Source organism: Bos grunniens, chromosome 13, assembly GCF_055505025.1.
Source record: "Bos grunniens cultivar Pamir isolate PY7600 chromosome 13, Bosgru_T2T1.0, whole genome shotgun sequence".
In the NCBI taxonomy this organism is placed as follows: domain Eukaryota; kingdom Metazoa; phylum Chordata; class Mammalia; order Artiodactyla; family Bovidae; genus Bos; species Bos grunniens.
The window spans coordinates 35,563,631-35,579,019 of NC_141177.1; the positions used below are offsets into that span (position 1 = coordinate 35,563,631).

A 15,389-nucleotide genomic window follows, 5' to 3' on the forward strand; every position below is an offset into this window, starting at 1 on the left:
GTACCCAGGAACCAGAGTTAAGTGATGTGAACAGTTATAAGAAAGTAAGTCATTAGATGTGCTTGAAGACCATCCCAACTTCTTCCCACCCTTTTCATCCTAGAGTTTCTTCTAAGCATTCTTCTCTAAGTTTGTCTGTATTTTACAATGTTAACTTATTACCCTTATAACAAGAACAACCCTTCTGAAAAGCAGCATTGAATGGAAACAGAGAGAATGATGAAGCAAATGTGGTAAGAATATTCTCAGTGGGAAAATATGGATGGAGGGTATAATTTTTTTGAAAAGCAAATAAGCACATCATTTGCACACTTCTCAGAATGTCTGGGGGACTCTGGTGATTCCCTCTGACTATCTGTTACTGGAGAAACCAGGGTACTGTCACGTACCTCCACTTGCATGCCATAAGACTGGCTACTTATAAGTCTCTGAGTGGAAATAAAATGCCACTTAGAAACCAGTAGCTTTCACATTTGAATGCCCAGTAACTCTTCAGTGGTCAATACCTGCTGAAGCAGCAGTTGCAACGTGACTGAACTAAAAGGAAGGCAGGTGCTGATAAATTTTTCTTCTAGCCCAACCACTTTGTAATTTAAGGAATTTAAATTCTAGAGCAAGCATGTGACTTGGTCAATACCAGACCTGGATCTCATAAGGAGGAGACTAAAGGAAGGGCTTTACCAGCAGCCTAACACTGGATCCTTCTTTCCCTTTGTGGAAAATGAGGGCTAAAAGGCACCATGGCTTTGATGTGTTCCCAGGATGTTCCACTGACTACAGGTTCCCTCCTCAGATTCCCCAGACCTGGAGCCTGATCAGTGTCCCCTTCAGTGGACAGACAAGAGGGGGTTTTTCCCTTGTACTGGGTCCCTGGTCTTGCCCAGGTTGAGATTGTTCATCCAATCCCAAGTCTGTGAGTGATCAATCCGTGCCTCTCAAGTGTCAGCTCTTTCGCCTGATGGATGATAGGAAACTACAGAATTGGCCTCAAGGCTGGGATTTAGGGACACACACATGCACATTTACAACCTCTCAGATCTGGATTTTCACTCTGTGTCTCTCAAGAAGATGAGCAACAGAAGCAGTATATATCAACTCACCTGGCCCAACATGATGGACTTTTAAATGAAATTTTGCCTGATCAACAGCCGACATGGTAGCCAAGCCTCCAAGATGACCCCTAAACGTCTCCATCTCCTGGAGTTCATGAAATTCTGGAATAGCCTCCTGCCACGCTGTAGCAGGGTAGGCTTGTGCGACACATAGAATATGGTAGAAGTGACAGTCTGTTGCTTACAAGATTAGATTATGAAAGGTACTATGGCTTCTGTTTTGAGCACACTCCACCTCTCTCTCTCTCTCAACTCACTTGGGGAGAAGCCACCTGCCATGTCTTGAGGACACTCAGCAGCCCTGTGGAAGGGCCTGGAGAACAGAAAACTCCAGCCAGGAGTCACATGAGTGAATCTTCTTGGAAGCAGATCCTCTAGCGCCAGTCAAGGCTTGACTGCAACCTCATGAGACCCCTTAAGCCAGAAACCCCTAGCTAAGCCACTCCCAGATTTTTGACCCCCAGAAACTGTGAGATAATAAATGTTTGTTGTTTTAAGCTGTGGAATATTGGGGGTAATTTTTTATCACTCCCAAACTGAGTGATAACTCAGGTAACTGAGGTAACTGAACTCACTCTCCCTCAATACTCAGTATGCTACAATGAAGTTTTTACCAAGCTATGTTTTAGAGTTTAAAAAAATGTTGGTCGCATGCAGACACAGAGAAAGGAGTTAGGGACAGAACAGTGGGGACGGAGTTGGGGGTATAAATTGAGAGAGTAGCGCTGACATATACACTACCATACGTAAAGTAGATAACCAGTGGGAATCTGCTATATAACACAGGGAGCTCAGGTCAGTGCTGTGTGATGACCTAGAGGGATGGGATGCGGGAAAAATGGAAGCAAGCCACAAGAGGGCAAGGATATATGTATACTTATAGCTGATTCATGTTGCTGTACAGTAGAAACTAACATGATATTGTAAAGCAATTAAAATTTTAAAAAATATATTGGTCACAGACTTCCACATAATTTTAAAGCCCTTTATTTAACTTATCTATAACTGATGGACCCATAATTTCTTATTTTCTCGGTTGACTACACTCTGATGGTAAAAGATGATCCAAAGGATTACAGATTGCTGCCATACCCAAGCAAACTGTACCTTTCAAAGTAGGATGGGGAAACACTATTTTATGAGGCTTTCAGGGTGCTGCCTCCCAGCAGGCTCTCCCTGAGCAGGCTGCAGAAATCTTCTGTGTGGCTCTCAGACAGCTTGATTTGGGACAATATATCAGGCTCTTAGGGATGGCCTGGCTGGCTTTGTCATCCCAGTCTCTTTCTTCAGAACACTGTAAATCAAAGGCCCTGGCTAAAGCTTATACATCAAACTCGGAGATGAAAAGAAGACAAGACCAAAGGAGACATACATAAAACCTTCCCTGTGAGACAGCATAACAGAAGGCTAAGAGATCATTTAACATCAGCCTAAAGTAACATGTTCCCATCTTTATTTTATGAACTTTACTTGCACTTCCACAACTGTTCCTTTTTAAACCTACCTATGACAAACAATTCTGAGTTTACTGGTAAAAATATTATGGTGGGAAAATGTCTTCTAATCTGGACGTTTCAGAAATGGATTCCATGGGTTTTCTATCACTAAAGGGTAAATTCCAAGACAGGAAAGACTGTTTCTAGCTCACAATTCCTCCCTAGGAGCTAGCACAGAGCTTGTTCAATGAATAGTTGGTGAATAAATATACTGAATTTACTTTCCATCTCTGAAGGTCTATAGTCAAAAGGTATCAGCTGAGTGCCTATGGACAGCATGGTGCCCTTGCATTGCTCCTTAGCCGTGAGGGCCACAAAAGTTAACAAGGCCTAGACCTGAAACTGAAAAAGACTATCAGGCCCCCATGTGTGTCCACTGGAATCCAGTAGCTCTTTAGGCATAAAAACAAATGTGTGACTTTCTTAGCAAATTAACTGCTGTTTTAAATATTCTATAGAGTTCTGATGGTGCCTAAAATCAATAAACATTCATCAATAAATACCACATTATATGTGGTGAAGACAAAGCAGTTACAAAGGTGAGCATTACAGTGAAAAACCAAAGTTTGAGATTGAAAATAATGGATAACGGTAAGTATACAGATGATTTTTGTCCTTCTAATGTTCTGTATTTTCAAAGTCTCCTACAATTAGCATGTGTTGGTTTTAAAAATAAGAAGAAAATAAATGGTATTCCTGCAGGGGCAGAATCAGGTGAAAGGGGAAAAAATACTAGGAAAGTCAACAAAAATGAGTCAGGGAAAGGTACCCTCTGCTGGTGAACCATAACGATGACTAGCACGAACTTCGGAGTCTGCTGTGCCCTGTTCAAATCTCAGCATTGCTGCAATATTGTTATGGGCAGGTAATTTTGCCTTTGAGCCTCAGTTTCCTCATCTATAATATAGGAGTAATAGTGTCTTCTTTAGGTAGAGAATGAAGATTAAATGAGATAATATGTTGAAGCATCTCAGGTCAGCAGCTATTATTTCTATATTGTTACGGGTGACAGTGAGTGACATCTTACACAACTCTTGGGGTTACTATAGCAGCCCCAACTTTCTCTTCTGATACACAGATATAGAGCTCTTCCTACCCCATTCTTCTACCACTTTCTTTTTTTATTCTGTTTTCTCTTCTCTCCACTGCTTTTGTCTCTGCCAACTGGAACCAGTAATACTCACTGGTGTGCCACTACCAACACTCACTGGTATGCTTAGGTCCACAGGCGGGATCTAGTCTAGTAAGTCAGGGCAAGGTCATATGATCCAGGGTTCCTGCCATCCTACCAATTCAGTATGTGATCTCAAGCTTCTTAATCACTCTTGGCAACTCTGTATCATCTAACCTATAAAGTGGGGACAAGATCTCTGCCTTTACTTAATATGGAAAAATAGTAGAGAAAAAAATCTAAATAACCTCTCACAAAACTTCATGGCAAATAGATGGGGAAAAAGTGGAAACAGTGACAGACTTTATTTTCTTAGGCTCTGAAATCACGGCAGGCAGTAACTGAAGCCATGAAATTAAAAGACTCTTGCTCCTTCGAAGAAAAGCTAGACAAACCTAGACAGCATACTAAAATGCAGAGACATCACTTTGCTGACAAAGGTCCGTATAGTCAAAGCTATGGTTTTTCCAGTAGTCATGTACTGTACTCACATGTACAGATGTGAGAGTTGGATATAAAAACGGCTGAGTGCCAAAGAACTGATGCTCTCAAATTGGTGCTGGAGAAGACTCCTGCGAGTCCCTTGGACTGCAAGGATATCAAACCAGTCAATCCAAAAGAAAATCATCCCTGAATATTCACTGGAAGGACAGATGCTGAAGCTGAAGCTTCAATACTTTGGCCACCTTATGCAAAGAGCCAACTCACTGGAAAAGACCCTGATTCTGGGAATGATTGAGGGCAGGAGGAGAAGGGGACAACAGAGGATGCAATGGTTGGATGGCATCATTGACTCAATGGACATGAGTTTGAGTCAACTCTAGGAGATAGTGAAGGATGGGGTTGCAAAGAGTCAGACAAGACTGAGCAACTGAACAAAAAAAACCTCTGGCAATGATACACTATCTGGTACCAGACTTGCCCTTCTGCTGTAAATAACCAGAAAATAGGACAAAATGTATGGAACAACTCTTTTCAAATACTGGACACAAGTGGTATAGGATCCCTGAGAAAAGGAAAACAAAACAAGATGCGCTAGGACTGCCTCAGTTTCCTACCTGGAGGCATTTTCTGGATCACAGTGCAGGAGTGGGATCTAAGCAGAGCCCACTAAGGAGACAGATACGAGTATAAAGTACTTGGAATTTGTGAAGCTAAGTCCTAGAGAGGAGGGAGCTACACAGGGAAAGAGCTCCAGAGACTGGAACAGGTATTCTTTTTGCATCTTTTACTGAACACATGATCTTGATTCATTTTGAAGGCAAACCATTTGACATCACAGTAATTCACAATTTTTGTCCCAACCACTAATGCTGAAGAAGCTGAAGAGTCGAACAGTTCTATGAAGACCTATAAGACCTTGTAGAACTAACAAACAAACAAAAGATGTTCTTTTCATCATAGGGGACTGGAATGCAAAAGTAGGAAGTCAAGAGATACCTGGAGTAACAGGCAAGTTTGGCCTTGGAGTACAAAATGAGGCAGGGCAAAGGATAACAGAGTTTTGTCAAGAGAATACACTGGTCATAGCAAAAACCCACTTCCAACAACACAAGAGACGATGCTACACATGGACATCACAAGGTCAATACTGAAATTCGATTGATTATATTCTTTGTACCCAAAGATGGAGAAGTTCTATACAGTCAGAAAAACAAGACTGGGAGCTGACTGTGGCTCAGATCATGAACTCCTTATTGAAAAATTCAGGCTTATGTTAAGAAAGGAGGGAAAATCACTAGGCTATTCAGGTAAGACCTAATTCGAATCCCTTATATTTATATATTGGAGTTGATGAATAGATTCAAGGGATTAGATCTGGCAGACAAGAGTGCTTGAAGAACGATGGACAGAGGTTTATAACACTGTACAGGAGGCAGTGACCAAAACCATCCCAAGAAAAAGAAATGCAAAAAGGCCAAGTGGTTGTCTGAGGAGGCCTTAAAAATAGCTGAGAAAAGAAGAGAAGCAAAAGGCGGAGGAGAAAGGGAAAGGTATACCCAACTGAATGCAGAGTTCCAGAGAATAGCAAGGAGAGATAAGAAGGCCTCTTTAAATGAACAATGCAAAGATATAGAGGAAAACAATAGAATGGAAAAGACTAGAGATCTCTTCAAGAAAATCAGAGATACCAAGGGAACATTTCATGCAAAGATGGGCATGATGAAGGACAGAAATGGTATGGACCTAACAGAAGCAGAAGATATTAAGAAGAGGTGACAAAAATGCACAGGAGAACTATGCAAAAAAGATCTTAATGACCTGGATAACCAGAATGGTGTGATCACTCACCTAGAGCCAGACATCCTGGAGTGTGAAGTCAAGTGGGCCTTAGGAAACATCAGGAGGTGATGGAATTCCAGTTGAGCTATTTCAAATCCTAAAAGAGGATGCTGTGTAAGTGCTGTACTCAATATGTCAGCAAATTTGGAAAACTCAGCAGTGGCCACAGGACTGGAAAAGGGCAGTTTTCATTCCAATCCTAAAGAAGGGCAATGCCAAAGAATGTTCAAACTACCATACAATTGCATTCATTTCACATGCTAGCAAAGTAACGCTCAAAATCCTTCAAGCTAGGCTTCAAAAGTATGTGAACCAAGACCTTCCAGATGTACAAGCTGGATTTAGAAAAGGCAGAGGAACCAGAGATCAAATTGCCAACATCCGTTGGATCATAGAAAAAGCAAGGGAATTCCAGAAAAACATCTACTTCTGCTTTATGACTACACTAAAGCCTTTGACTGTGTGGATCACAACAAACTGTGGAAAATTCTTAGAGATGGGAATACCAGATCACCTTATCTGCCTCCTGAGAAATCTGTATGCAGGTCAAAAAGCAACAGTTAGAACTGGACATGGAACACCGGACTGGTTCAAAATTGGGAAAGGAGTATGTCAAGGCTGTATGTTGTCACCCTGTTTATTTAACTTATATGCAGAGTACATCATGAGAAATTCTGGGCTGGGATGAATCTTTAGCTAGAATCAAGATTGCTGGGAGAAATATCAACAGTCTCAGATATTCAGATGATATCACTCTAATGGCAGAAAGTTAAGAGAAACTAAAGAGCCTCTTGATGAAGGTGAAAGAGGAGAGTGAAAAAGTTGGCTTAAAGCTCAACATTCAAAAAACTAAGATCATGGCATCCAGTCCCATCTGTTCATGACAAATATATAGAGAAAAAGTGGAAACAAGGGCATATTTTATTTTCTTGGGCTTCAAAATTACTGTGGACAGTAACTACAGCCATGAAATTAAAAGACATTTGCTCTTTGGGAGAAAAGGTATGACAATCCTAAATGAAAGTGAAAATGAGGTTGCTCAGTTGTATCTGACTCTTTGCGACGCCATGGACTGTAGCCTACCAGGCTCCTCCATCCATGGCATTTTTTCAGGCAAAAATACTGGAGTGGGCTGACATTTCCTTCTCCAGAGGATCTTCCCAACCCAAGGAATGAACCTGGGTCTGCTGCATTGCAGGCAGACGCTTTACTGTCTGAGTCACCAGGGAAGCCCTTATGACAATCCTAAACACTGTATTAAAAAGCAGAGACAACACTTTGCCGACAAAGGTCTATATAGTCAAAGATACGGTTTTTTCAGTAGTCATGTATAGAGGTGAGAGTTGGACCATAATGAAAGCTGAGCACCGAAGAACTGATACTTTTGAATTGTGGTGCTCAAGAAGACTCAAGAGTCCTTTGGACAGCAAAAGATCAATCCAGTCAATCCTAAAGGAAATCAACCCTGAATATTCATTGGAAAGATTGATACTGAAGCTGAAGCTCCAATAGTTTGCCCACCTGATATGAAGAGCCGACTCATTGGGAAAGACCCTGATTCTGGGAAAGATTGAGGGCAGGAGGGGAAGGGGCATCAGAGGATGAGATTGTTGGATGGCATCACCAACTCAATGGACAGGAGTTTGAGCAAACTCCGGGAGACAGTGAAGAACATGGGAGCCTGGTGTGCTGCTGTCCATGGCATCACAAAGAGTCAGACAAGACTGAGCAGCTGAACAACAATAACTGAGCACTAAGTTGTGCACATTTATGGTGAAACTCCATAGAGCCAGGCAAAGCCAGGGAAGTTGAGCTGAACAAGTCCAAAACCTTGCACAGGGCTGGAAGACTGCCATGTTCTGGCAGCCATAAGGAAGAAAACTTGCTGACCTTTCAGTAGTGATCCAGTAAGGCCACATCTTGGTAATAAGCTAAACTAAGGACTGAGTAAAGGCTACACCAGAATCTCCCTAACGAACCTAAAAACAAGCCTGAAAAACAGCAAACTGACGAGCAAGTAACTTAACTGTCTGCCAAAATGAACTTCAATACTTTTTAAAGACTGCAAAAAAAAAAAAAAAAAAATGATGTCAACTACGTAATATCATGAAGTCCAAGCAGCTAGTAGAATTTAACTAGACTTGAGAAGTAGAAAAATGTAACCTATATCCAGAAGAAAAATCAATCAGTAGAACTAGATCTTGAAAGGACAGAGATGATGGAATGAGCAGACAAGAACTTGAAATAGCTATTATAAATATCCTCAAGGTTTTAAAGGAAAACATGAACACTGTGAGTAAAGAAATAGGAAGATCTGTGATAGTTTTGCTTCTTCATATATATAATTTTATTTATTTTTGGCTGTACTGGGTCTTCACTGCTGCACGGGCTTTTCTTTAGTTGGCATGAGTGGCGACTATTCTCTACTTGTGGGGTGAGGGCTTCTCACTGTGGCAGCTTCTCTGGTGGAGCATGGACTCTAAGGCATGCGGGCTTCAGTAGTTTTGGTTCCCAGGTTCTAAGTGCAGGCTCAGTAGTTGTGGCACACAGACTCAGTTGCTCCGCAGCATGTGAGATCCTTCCCAGATCAGGGATTGAACCTGTCTCCTGCACTGGCAGGCGAATTCCTTACCACAGAGCCACAAAGGAATTCCCGTGATAGTTTTATATACTGTCAAGCATTTCAGTCACAATATTGGATTTTGAATATGATATCATAGAAAAAGTATGAACCAGGAACCAAATCAGAAGAATAAGTTCCAGATCCACTTCTACCATTATCTTGCTATGGCACTCAGGCCCTGACATGCATTTTCTGGAGTCTGAGATCCTCATCTGCGAACTGAAGATGTGGACCTAAGTAATATCAGTTGCTCAATTTTTCTGATTTTAAAGTCGCACTGCCTCCTGTTTACCCATAGGGAATGGATCCCTGAAGCACAAAAATTCATTCATCCAGCACTTCACTTGAAACCAATACTTAGGGAATTCCAAGGCAGACCAGTGGTTAGGACTCCATACTTTCACTGCCAAGGGTGCAGCTTCAGTCCCTGGCTGAGACTCCATAAGCTGCAAAGCTCAGCCAAAATATATGCGTTGTTGTTGTTGTCCAAGAGCCCAGTTCAGTCTGACTCTGCAACCCCATGGACTGCAATACGCCAGGCCTCCCTGCCCCTCACCATCTCCCAAAGTTTGCCCAAGTTCATGTCCATTGAACTGGTGATGCTATCCAGCCATCTTATCCTCTGACACCATCTTCTCCTTCTGCTCTCAATCTTTCCCAGCATCAGGAATTTTTCCAGTGAGTCAAAAATATATATATCAACCATTATCAGTCAGGTTGTGTGTGACAAATCTAGGCAGAGAACTTTTCTGTTTCTAAAGAGGAATCCTCAGTGGTTCTGCCCAGGAAATCCTTATTTAAAACCAGAAAATTGTGATTCAAGGAAAATGTATCTTTTTGGTGCTATAATAAAGTCACTTAAGAATTTTTTTAAAAAATGTAATTAGAGGGCAGAAATTTCTTTTAAAATACTAATACTTCTATCTGTAGCCAATTCCATGTTCAGACAGTAAAGCGTCTGCCTACAATGCCAGAGACCCAGGTTTGATCACTGGGTCCGGAAGATCCTCTGGAGAAGGAAATGGCAACCCACTCCAGTACTCTTGCCTGGAAAATCCCTTGGATGGAGGAGCGTGGTAGGCTGTACAGTCCATGGGGTTGCAAAGAGTCAGACACGACAGAGTGACTTCACTTTCTTTCTTTCTTTCCATGACCCAAAACCCATGAGCTTCAAATTCTACTAGTTGTGCCATTTTGTTGTTGTTGTTCAGCTGCCAAGTCATGTCCGACTCTTTAAGACCACATGGACTGCAGCACACCAGGCTTCCCTGTCCCTCACCATCTCCTGGAGTTTGCCCAAGTTCATGTCCATTGAATGAGTGATGCCATCCAACCATCTTATCCTCTCTTGCCCTGTTCTCCTTCTGCCTTCAGTCTTTCCCAGCATCAGGGTCTTTTCTAATGTGCCAGCTGTTTGCATCAGGTGGCCAAAGTATTGGAGCTTCAGCTTCAGCATCAGTCCTTCCAAAGAGTATTCAGGGTTGATTTCCCTTAAGATTAACTGCTTTGATCTATTAGCTTTCCAAGGGACTCTCAAGAGTTTTCTCCAGCACCACAGTTTTAAAGCATTAATTCTTCAGCACTCAGCCTTCTTTATGATCCACCTCTCACATCCGTACATGACTATCGGCTAGCTCATAGTCTTGACTATATGGACCTTGGCTGGCAGTGATGTCTTTGCTTTTCAATACACTGTGTAGGTTTGTCATAGTTTTCCTGCCAAGAAGCAATCGTATTCTAATTTCATGGCTGCAGTCACCATCCACAGTGATTTCAGAGCCCAAGAAGAGGAAATCTGTCACTGCTTCCACCTTTTCCCCTTCTGTTTGCCATGAAGTGATGGGACTGGATGCCATGATCTTAGTTTTAATACTGAGTTTTAAGTGGGCTTTTTCACTCTCCCCCTTCACCCTCATCAAAGGGTTCTTTACTTCCTCTTCACTTTGTGCCATTAGAATAGTATCTGTATATCTGAAGTTGTTGGTATCTCTCCCGGCAATCTTGATTCTAGCTTGTAACTCATCCAACCCAGCGTTTCGAATGATGTGTTCTGCATGTAAGTTAAATAAACAGAGTGACAATAAACACCTCTGTTGTACTCCTTTCTCAATCCGTTATTCCATACAGGATTCTAACTGTTGCTTCCTGAGCTGTATGCAGGTTTCTCAGGAGACAGGTAAGATGGTCTGGTATTCCCATCTTCTTAAAGAATTTGTTATGCCATTACTTTTATATAAAAACAAATTCCCAAGTACAAAGAAAGAAGTGCCATAAAGTGAGCAATGCCACTTACGGCGTGCCATAAAATAAGATAATGCTGAGAAGGAATTTTCAATGGTTGTAAGGAGGTTTATCAAGGGTCTGTCTTCTAGAACACAGATTAGCAAATTTTTCCTGTAAAAAGCCATAAGGCTGTACAAAAACAGGCCTTGGGTCAGATTTGGTCTATAGGCCATAGTCTGCTAACCCTGGCTCTACAGTCTTATTTAGACATCATTGGTCTCTACCTCAGACTTTACTGAATTAGAATCTACATTTTAAAACAGACTGATGACTGATATGGACATTACATTTAGAGAAGAACTGCTCTAAAGGCAGTGGTTTTTAAGTTTAGCTGCATATTGGAACTACCTGAGGAGGTTTTAAAAACTCCTGATTGCCCAGGCTGCCCTCTGTACCAATTAAATCAAAGCTTCTGGCAGTGGGTCCCAAGCATCAGTAATATTATTAAAGCTCCTTCCCAGGTGATACTAATCATTCTCAGCCAATGCTGAGAATCAAGGCTGAAGAGGCTCACTTAGTACAATCAAATCAACCACCAAGCTCATCTGCTAGCAGACAAAGCAGCCCAATGCCCCACTAGGCCTGCTCCCTGTCAGAGATGAATGTATTTCAGAACTACAGAAATTCCCAAGGGGCATGAATGGTGACAAACAACCTTAGATCAAACTCGATGTCTCCTCCAATCCTCTGGTGGTGTGTAATTGGAAAGAATAATCTTGGAAGCGCAGAACTTATTTAAAAGGATGTTACCAATTGCAGCCTCAAAAGCTGAACATTTAGCTAAAAGCAGAAAATTCAATAATCTTTCATGACTTTGGAATTATGTTAAGGAATTCATTCTATAGGGATGTGTTCAGAAGCATTTAAAATTCAGGAACATTTACCAGGAAATAAACAGATATTCCTAAATAAACCACCTTTGAGTGCTCAGTACTTTTCTTTGAGCTTCTTGGGTCCCACAGATCAGACTTACTTTTCCCAATATTAATAAATAAAACCTTTAAAGATGCTTCCTGGATTGATACCCAAGCTGCCATGGATGAGAAGCAGTAATAGGTATTCTAAAAAAAGCTGGTTCAATTCTTGGTATAAAGTCCAAAACAACCATCAGTCCTTTTTATTTGCTTCTTTTTGCTTTGTACTTTGAGGAGATAGTGCTATAAATATATGACTATTTCTCTAATTGCTATTATCTGATATTTGCATTTTCTCCTCTTTCAAAGAAAAGTATAAAATAGACTCTTTATCACAGAATTAACTTTATAAGCAAAAAAAAATAAAGCATTAACTTACTTCACTAATACTAAAATTCTTCCAGCCACTACACACGTCACATATCAGAGGCCTTTTCTAGCTGTGGTGTTTAAAATGCACCCCCACGCAGCAAGCCTTTTCTTCATAGCATCAATTGATAGAGTACTTATTTCTTTGTTTTATTGTGTATCTATCCCTTCTGTACCCCCTCCAACCAGGACCCTAGTGCCAGAATAAAAGCTCCTGGAAGGCTGGGTCTTTATTTTGCTCCCTGTGCATGCCCAGTGCCAAGCGTGGGGCCTGACACATAGCAGACACTCAATAAACATTTCTTGACTGGATGAATGAACACCACCTACTGCATTTTAAAGAATCCGGTCATCAGGGGTGCGAGTAAACAACCCAATACAATATGGAGAAAACAGAAAAGAATGCAGCAGGTTGGTGAGGTATTAACACCTAGTAAGAAAGATACACATTAGAAAAGTTACTTCTCACTAACCTAATGATTTGCTCTATAAAGCAGAGAGACAAACAGTTTAACTGAACTTGAATCTTGGTATAATCTACTACAAATATGATTCACAAACTTTACAGAAATGTCTCCACCAGAGAAAATTTAATTGACAGAAAAGAATAGCCAGCTACCCACTCACTTGTTCAAAGATGTTATAATTTTTTAAAATGGTAGGAAGGACTCAAACTTTATGCATTGTAACCTCTAAGATATAGTTAGTAATAGTATTTATCACCATTTTCCAGTTGCCTATCATGTATAAGGGGACAGTAGGCAGTGCTTTACACACTGTATACATCAAACAGTCCTGAGCAGTTGCCTATAAACTCATGCTGAGCCATGATGAAATTCTCACCAGTTCATGGCTAAGTGAGAAAAATAGTGACTGGAGAAGATGGATCTTTATTTTGGGATTATTCTCTCACTTGGGATATTAAAATATCCTTTTTTTCACAAAATGATGGGAAGTTTGTGGCGTGACTGATATATGCTGTTTTAAAGATCTTTCCTTGGCAAAATAAAGAGATGGCCCAATCTCTGTTGGGCTTCAAAAAAGGAGAAAAAAGGAGGAGGAGGAGGAGAGAGGAAGAGAAAGCAAACTACCCAAACACTGCCAAATGTCCACTGGGGGCAAAAATCACCTCTGGTTGAGAATCACTGGTGTGGAGTGAAAACTTGAGTTATCTAAACAAAAGAGAGAAGATGGGCGCATTGTTATGAGACACAGAATCATAGTAGAAGAAAATCTGTCCTGGCCTGGAGCTGGAGCTGCCAAGGGTCACTCTTGGTGGCCGAGTGGCAGTCCATTCAGGAGCAAGCTGGACTGTGGCACTGGGGACCCACCTCATGCGAGGTACACAGCTTTTTGAACATGGGCACTGCTAATCAGACAGACAGTGGGGCTTTGCCCACAAAAGGAAAAAGGGATTTAAGTGTGAACTCAGATTGTTCTGAGTTTATCTGCATGAATCTAATTCTAAGGAATCTGTTTAAGGACAGCATATCTGTTAATGATATCAAGATTTACTTTAAACAGTAGTTAGTATTCATTTCATGGAATTAAAATGGGTTGCCCATTTTTGTACAAACATGTTCATTCAGCTCCTTTCTCCTATTTACTCATACATCTAGTTCTTTACTGAGTTTTTAAAAAGCTGTCACTTTAATCACTTATGAACACAGTCTTAGAAAGAAAAATCCACCCCAACATTTCTCACTTCCTCTTACGAGAAATTCTTTCATAGTTCCACCTCTGGAAGCACATTCTAATGATGTATGTGCCACAGCCCTGTATCTGCCACTACGGAAACTCACTAAAAAATGTTACTCCCTTAAATTCCTTCATGGCATATTAATTTGATGTTTTAAAACAAATATTTTACCATGAAATAACTCCCATAAAATAGTAAGATCAATCTAACTAAACTGGCTTCTCTAGCCCTTCCACCATCTGTAAATGTGTTTCTTATACTTTCTTAAAGGGATCATTTTTTGGTCATTGTATGTGTGTTAGACACTCAGTCATGTCTGACTCGTTTTGTGACCCCATGGACTGTAGCCCGACAGGATCCTCCATCCATGCAATTCTCCAGGTAAGAATACTGGAGTGGGTTTCCATTTCCTTTTCGAGGGATCTTTCCCAACCCAGGATGGAACCTGGCTTCATTATAAATATTCTCCACTAATATCTACTAAATCACTAATATTTAAAATAAAGAGTGGAGTCTTCCCTGGTGGTACAGTGGATAGAAACCCTCCTGCCAATGCAGGGGACACAGGTTCGATCTGTGATTTGAGAAGATTCCACATGCCAAGTAGCAATGGAACCCATGTACCACAACCACGGAGTCTGCACTCTAGAGCCTGCAAGCTGCAAATCCTGAGCCTACGTGCTGTAACTACTGAAGCCTGCATGCCCTAAAGCCTGTGCTCCTCAAGAGAAACGACCTCAGTGAGAAGCCCGTGGACCTCAATGAAGAGAAAGCCCTCCTGCAGCAATGAAGACCTACTACTACTACTACTAAGTCACTTCAGTCGTGTTCGACTCTGTGCGACCCCATACACGGCAACCCACCAGGCTCCCCCGTCCCTGGGATTCTCCAGGCAAGAACACTGGAGTGGGTTGCCATTTCCTTCTCCAATGCAGGAAAGTGAAAAGTGAAAGTGAAGCCGCTCAGTTGTGTCTGACTGTTAGCGACCCCATGGACTGCAGCCCACCAGGCTCCTCCATCCATGGGATTTTCCAGGCAAGAGTACTGGAGTGGGGTGCCATTGCCTTCTCCGAATGAAGACCTAGTGCAACCAAAAAGTAAAATAGATAAACAAATAATTTTTAAAAATACTAAAATAAAGCATGAGACCTCCCTGATGGCCCAGTGGTTAGGACTTTACCTTCCAATGCAGGAGGTGCAGTTTGATCCCGGGTTAGAGAGCTAAGCATGCCTCATGACCAAAAAACAAACAATTTTTTTACAAGCAGTGTTGTAAAAAATTTAATAAAGACTTTAAAAAATGGTCCATATCAAAAAAATCTAAATAAATTAATTAATTAAATAAACTGCTATAGTTCTCAAGATATGATCCAACTAATAAGACTATTCACCCATCAAATACATTGGGTAAGATATGTATGAGGAAACCCATAACAAAA

At 41.2% G+C, this 15,389-nt stretch overlaps 1 protein-coding gene across 11 annotated transcripts in view; it reads right to left on the reverse strand.

Annotated features, from left to right (window-relative positions):
• SHLD1 (shieldin complex subunit 1) overlaps positions 1-15,389 on the reverse strand; it is a 117,020-nt gene that overhangs the window by 50,175 nt on the left and 51,456 nt on the right. For 2 of the 11 annotated variants that reach the window (XM_086333458.1, XM_086333457.1), the window contains exon 3: positions 6,072-6,159. The exons of the other annotated variants lie outside the window; for them this stretch is intronic. In XM_086333458.1, coding sequence (XP_086189584.1) covers positions 6,072-6,159 — 88 coding nt within the window. The remainder of the gene's footprint in view (positions 1-6,071; positions 6,160-15,389) is intronic. 11 annotated transcript variants of the gene reach the window in all.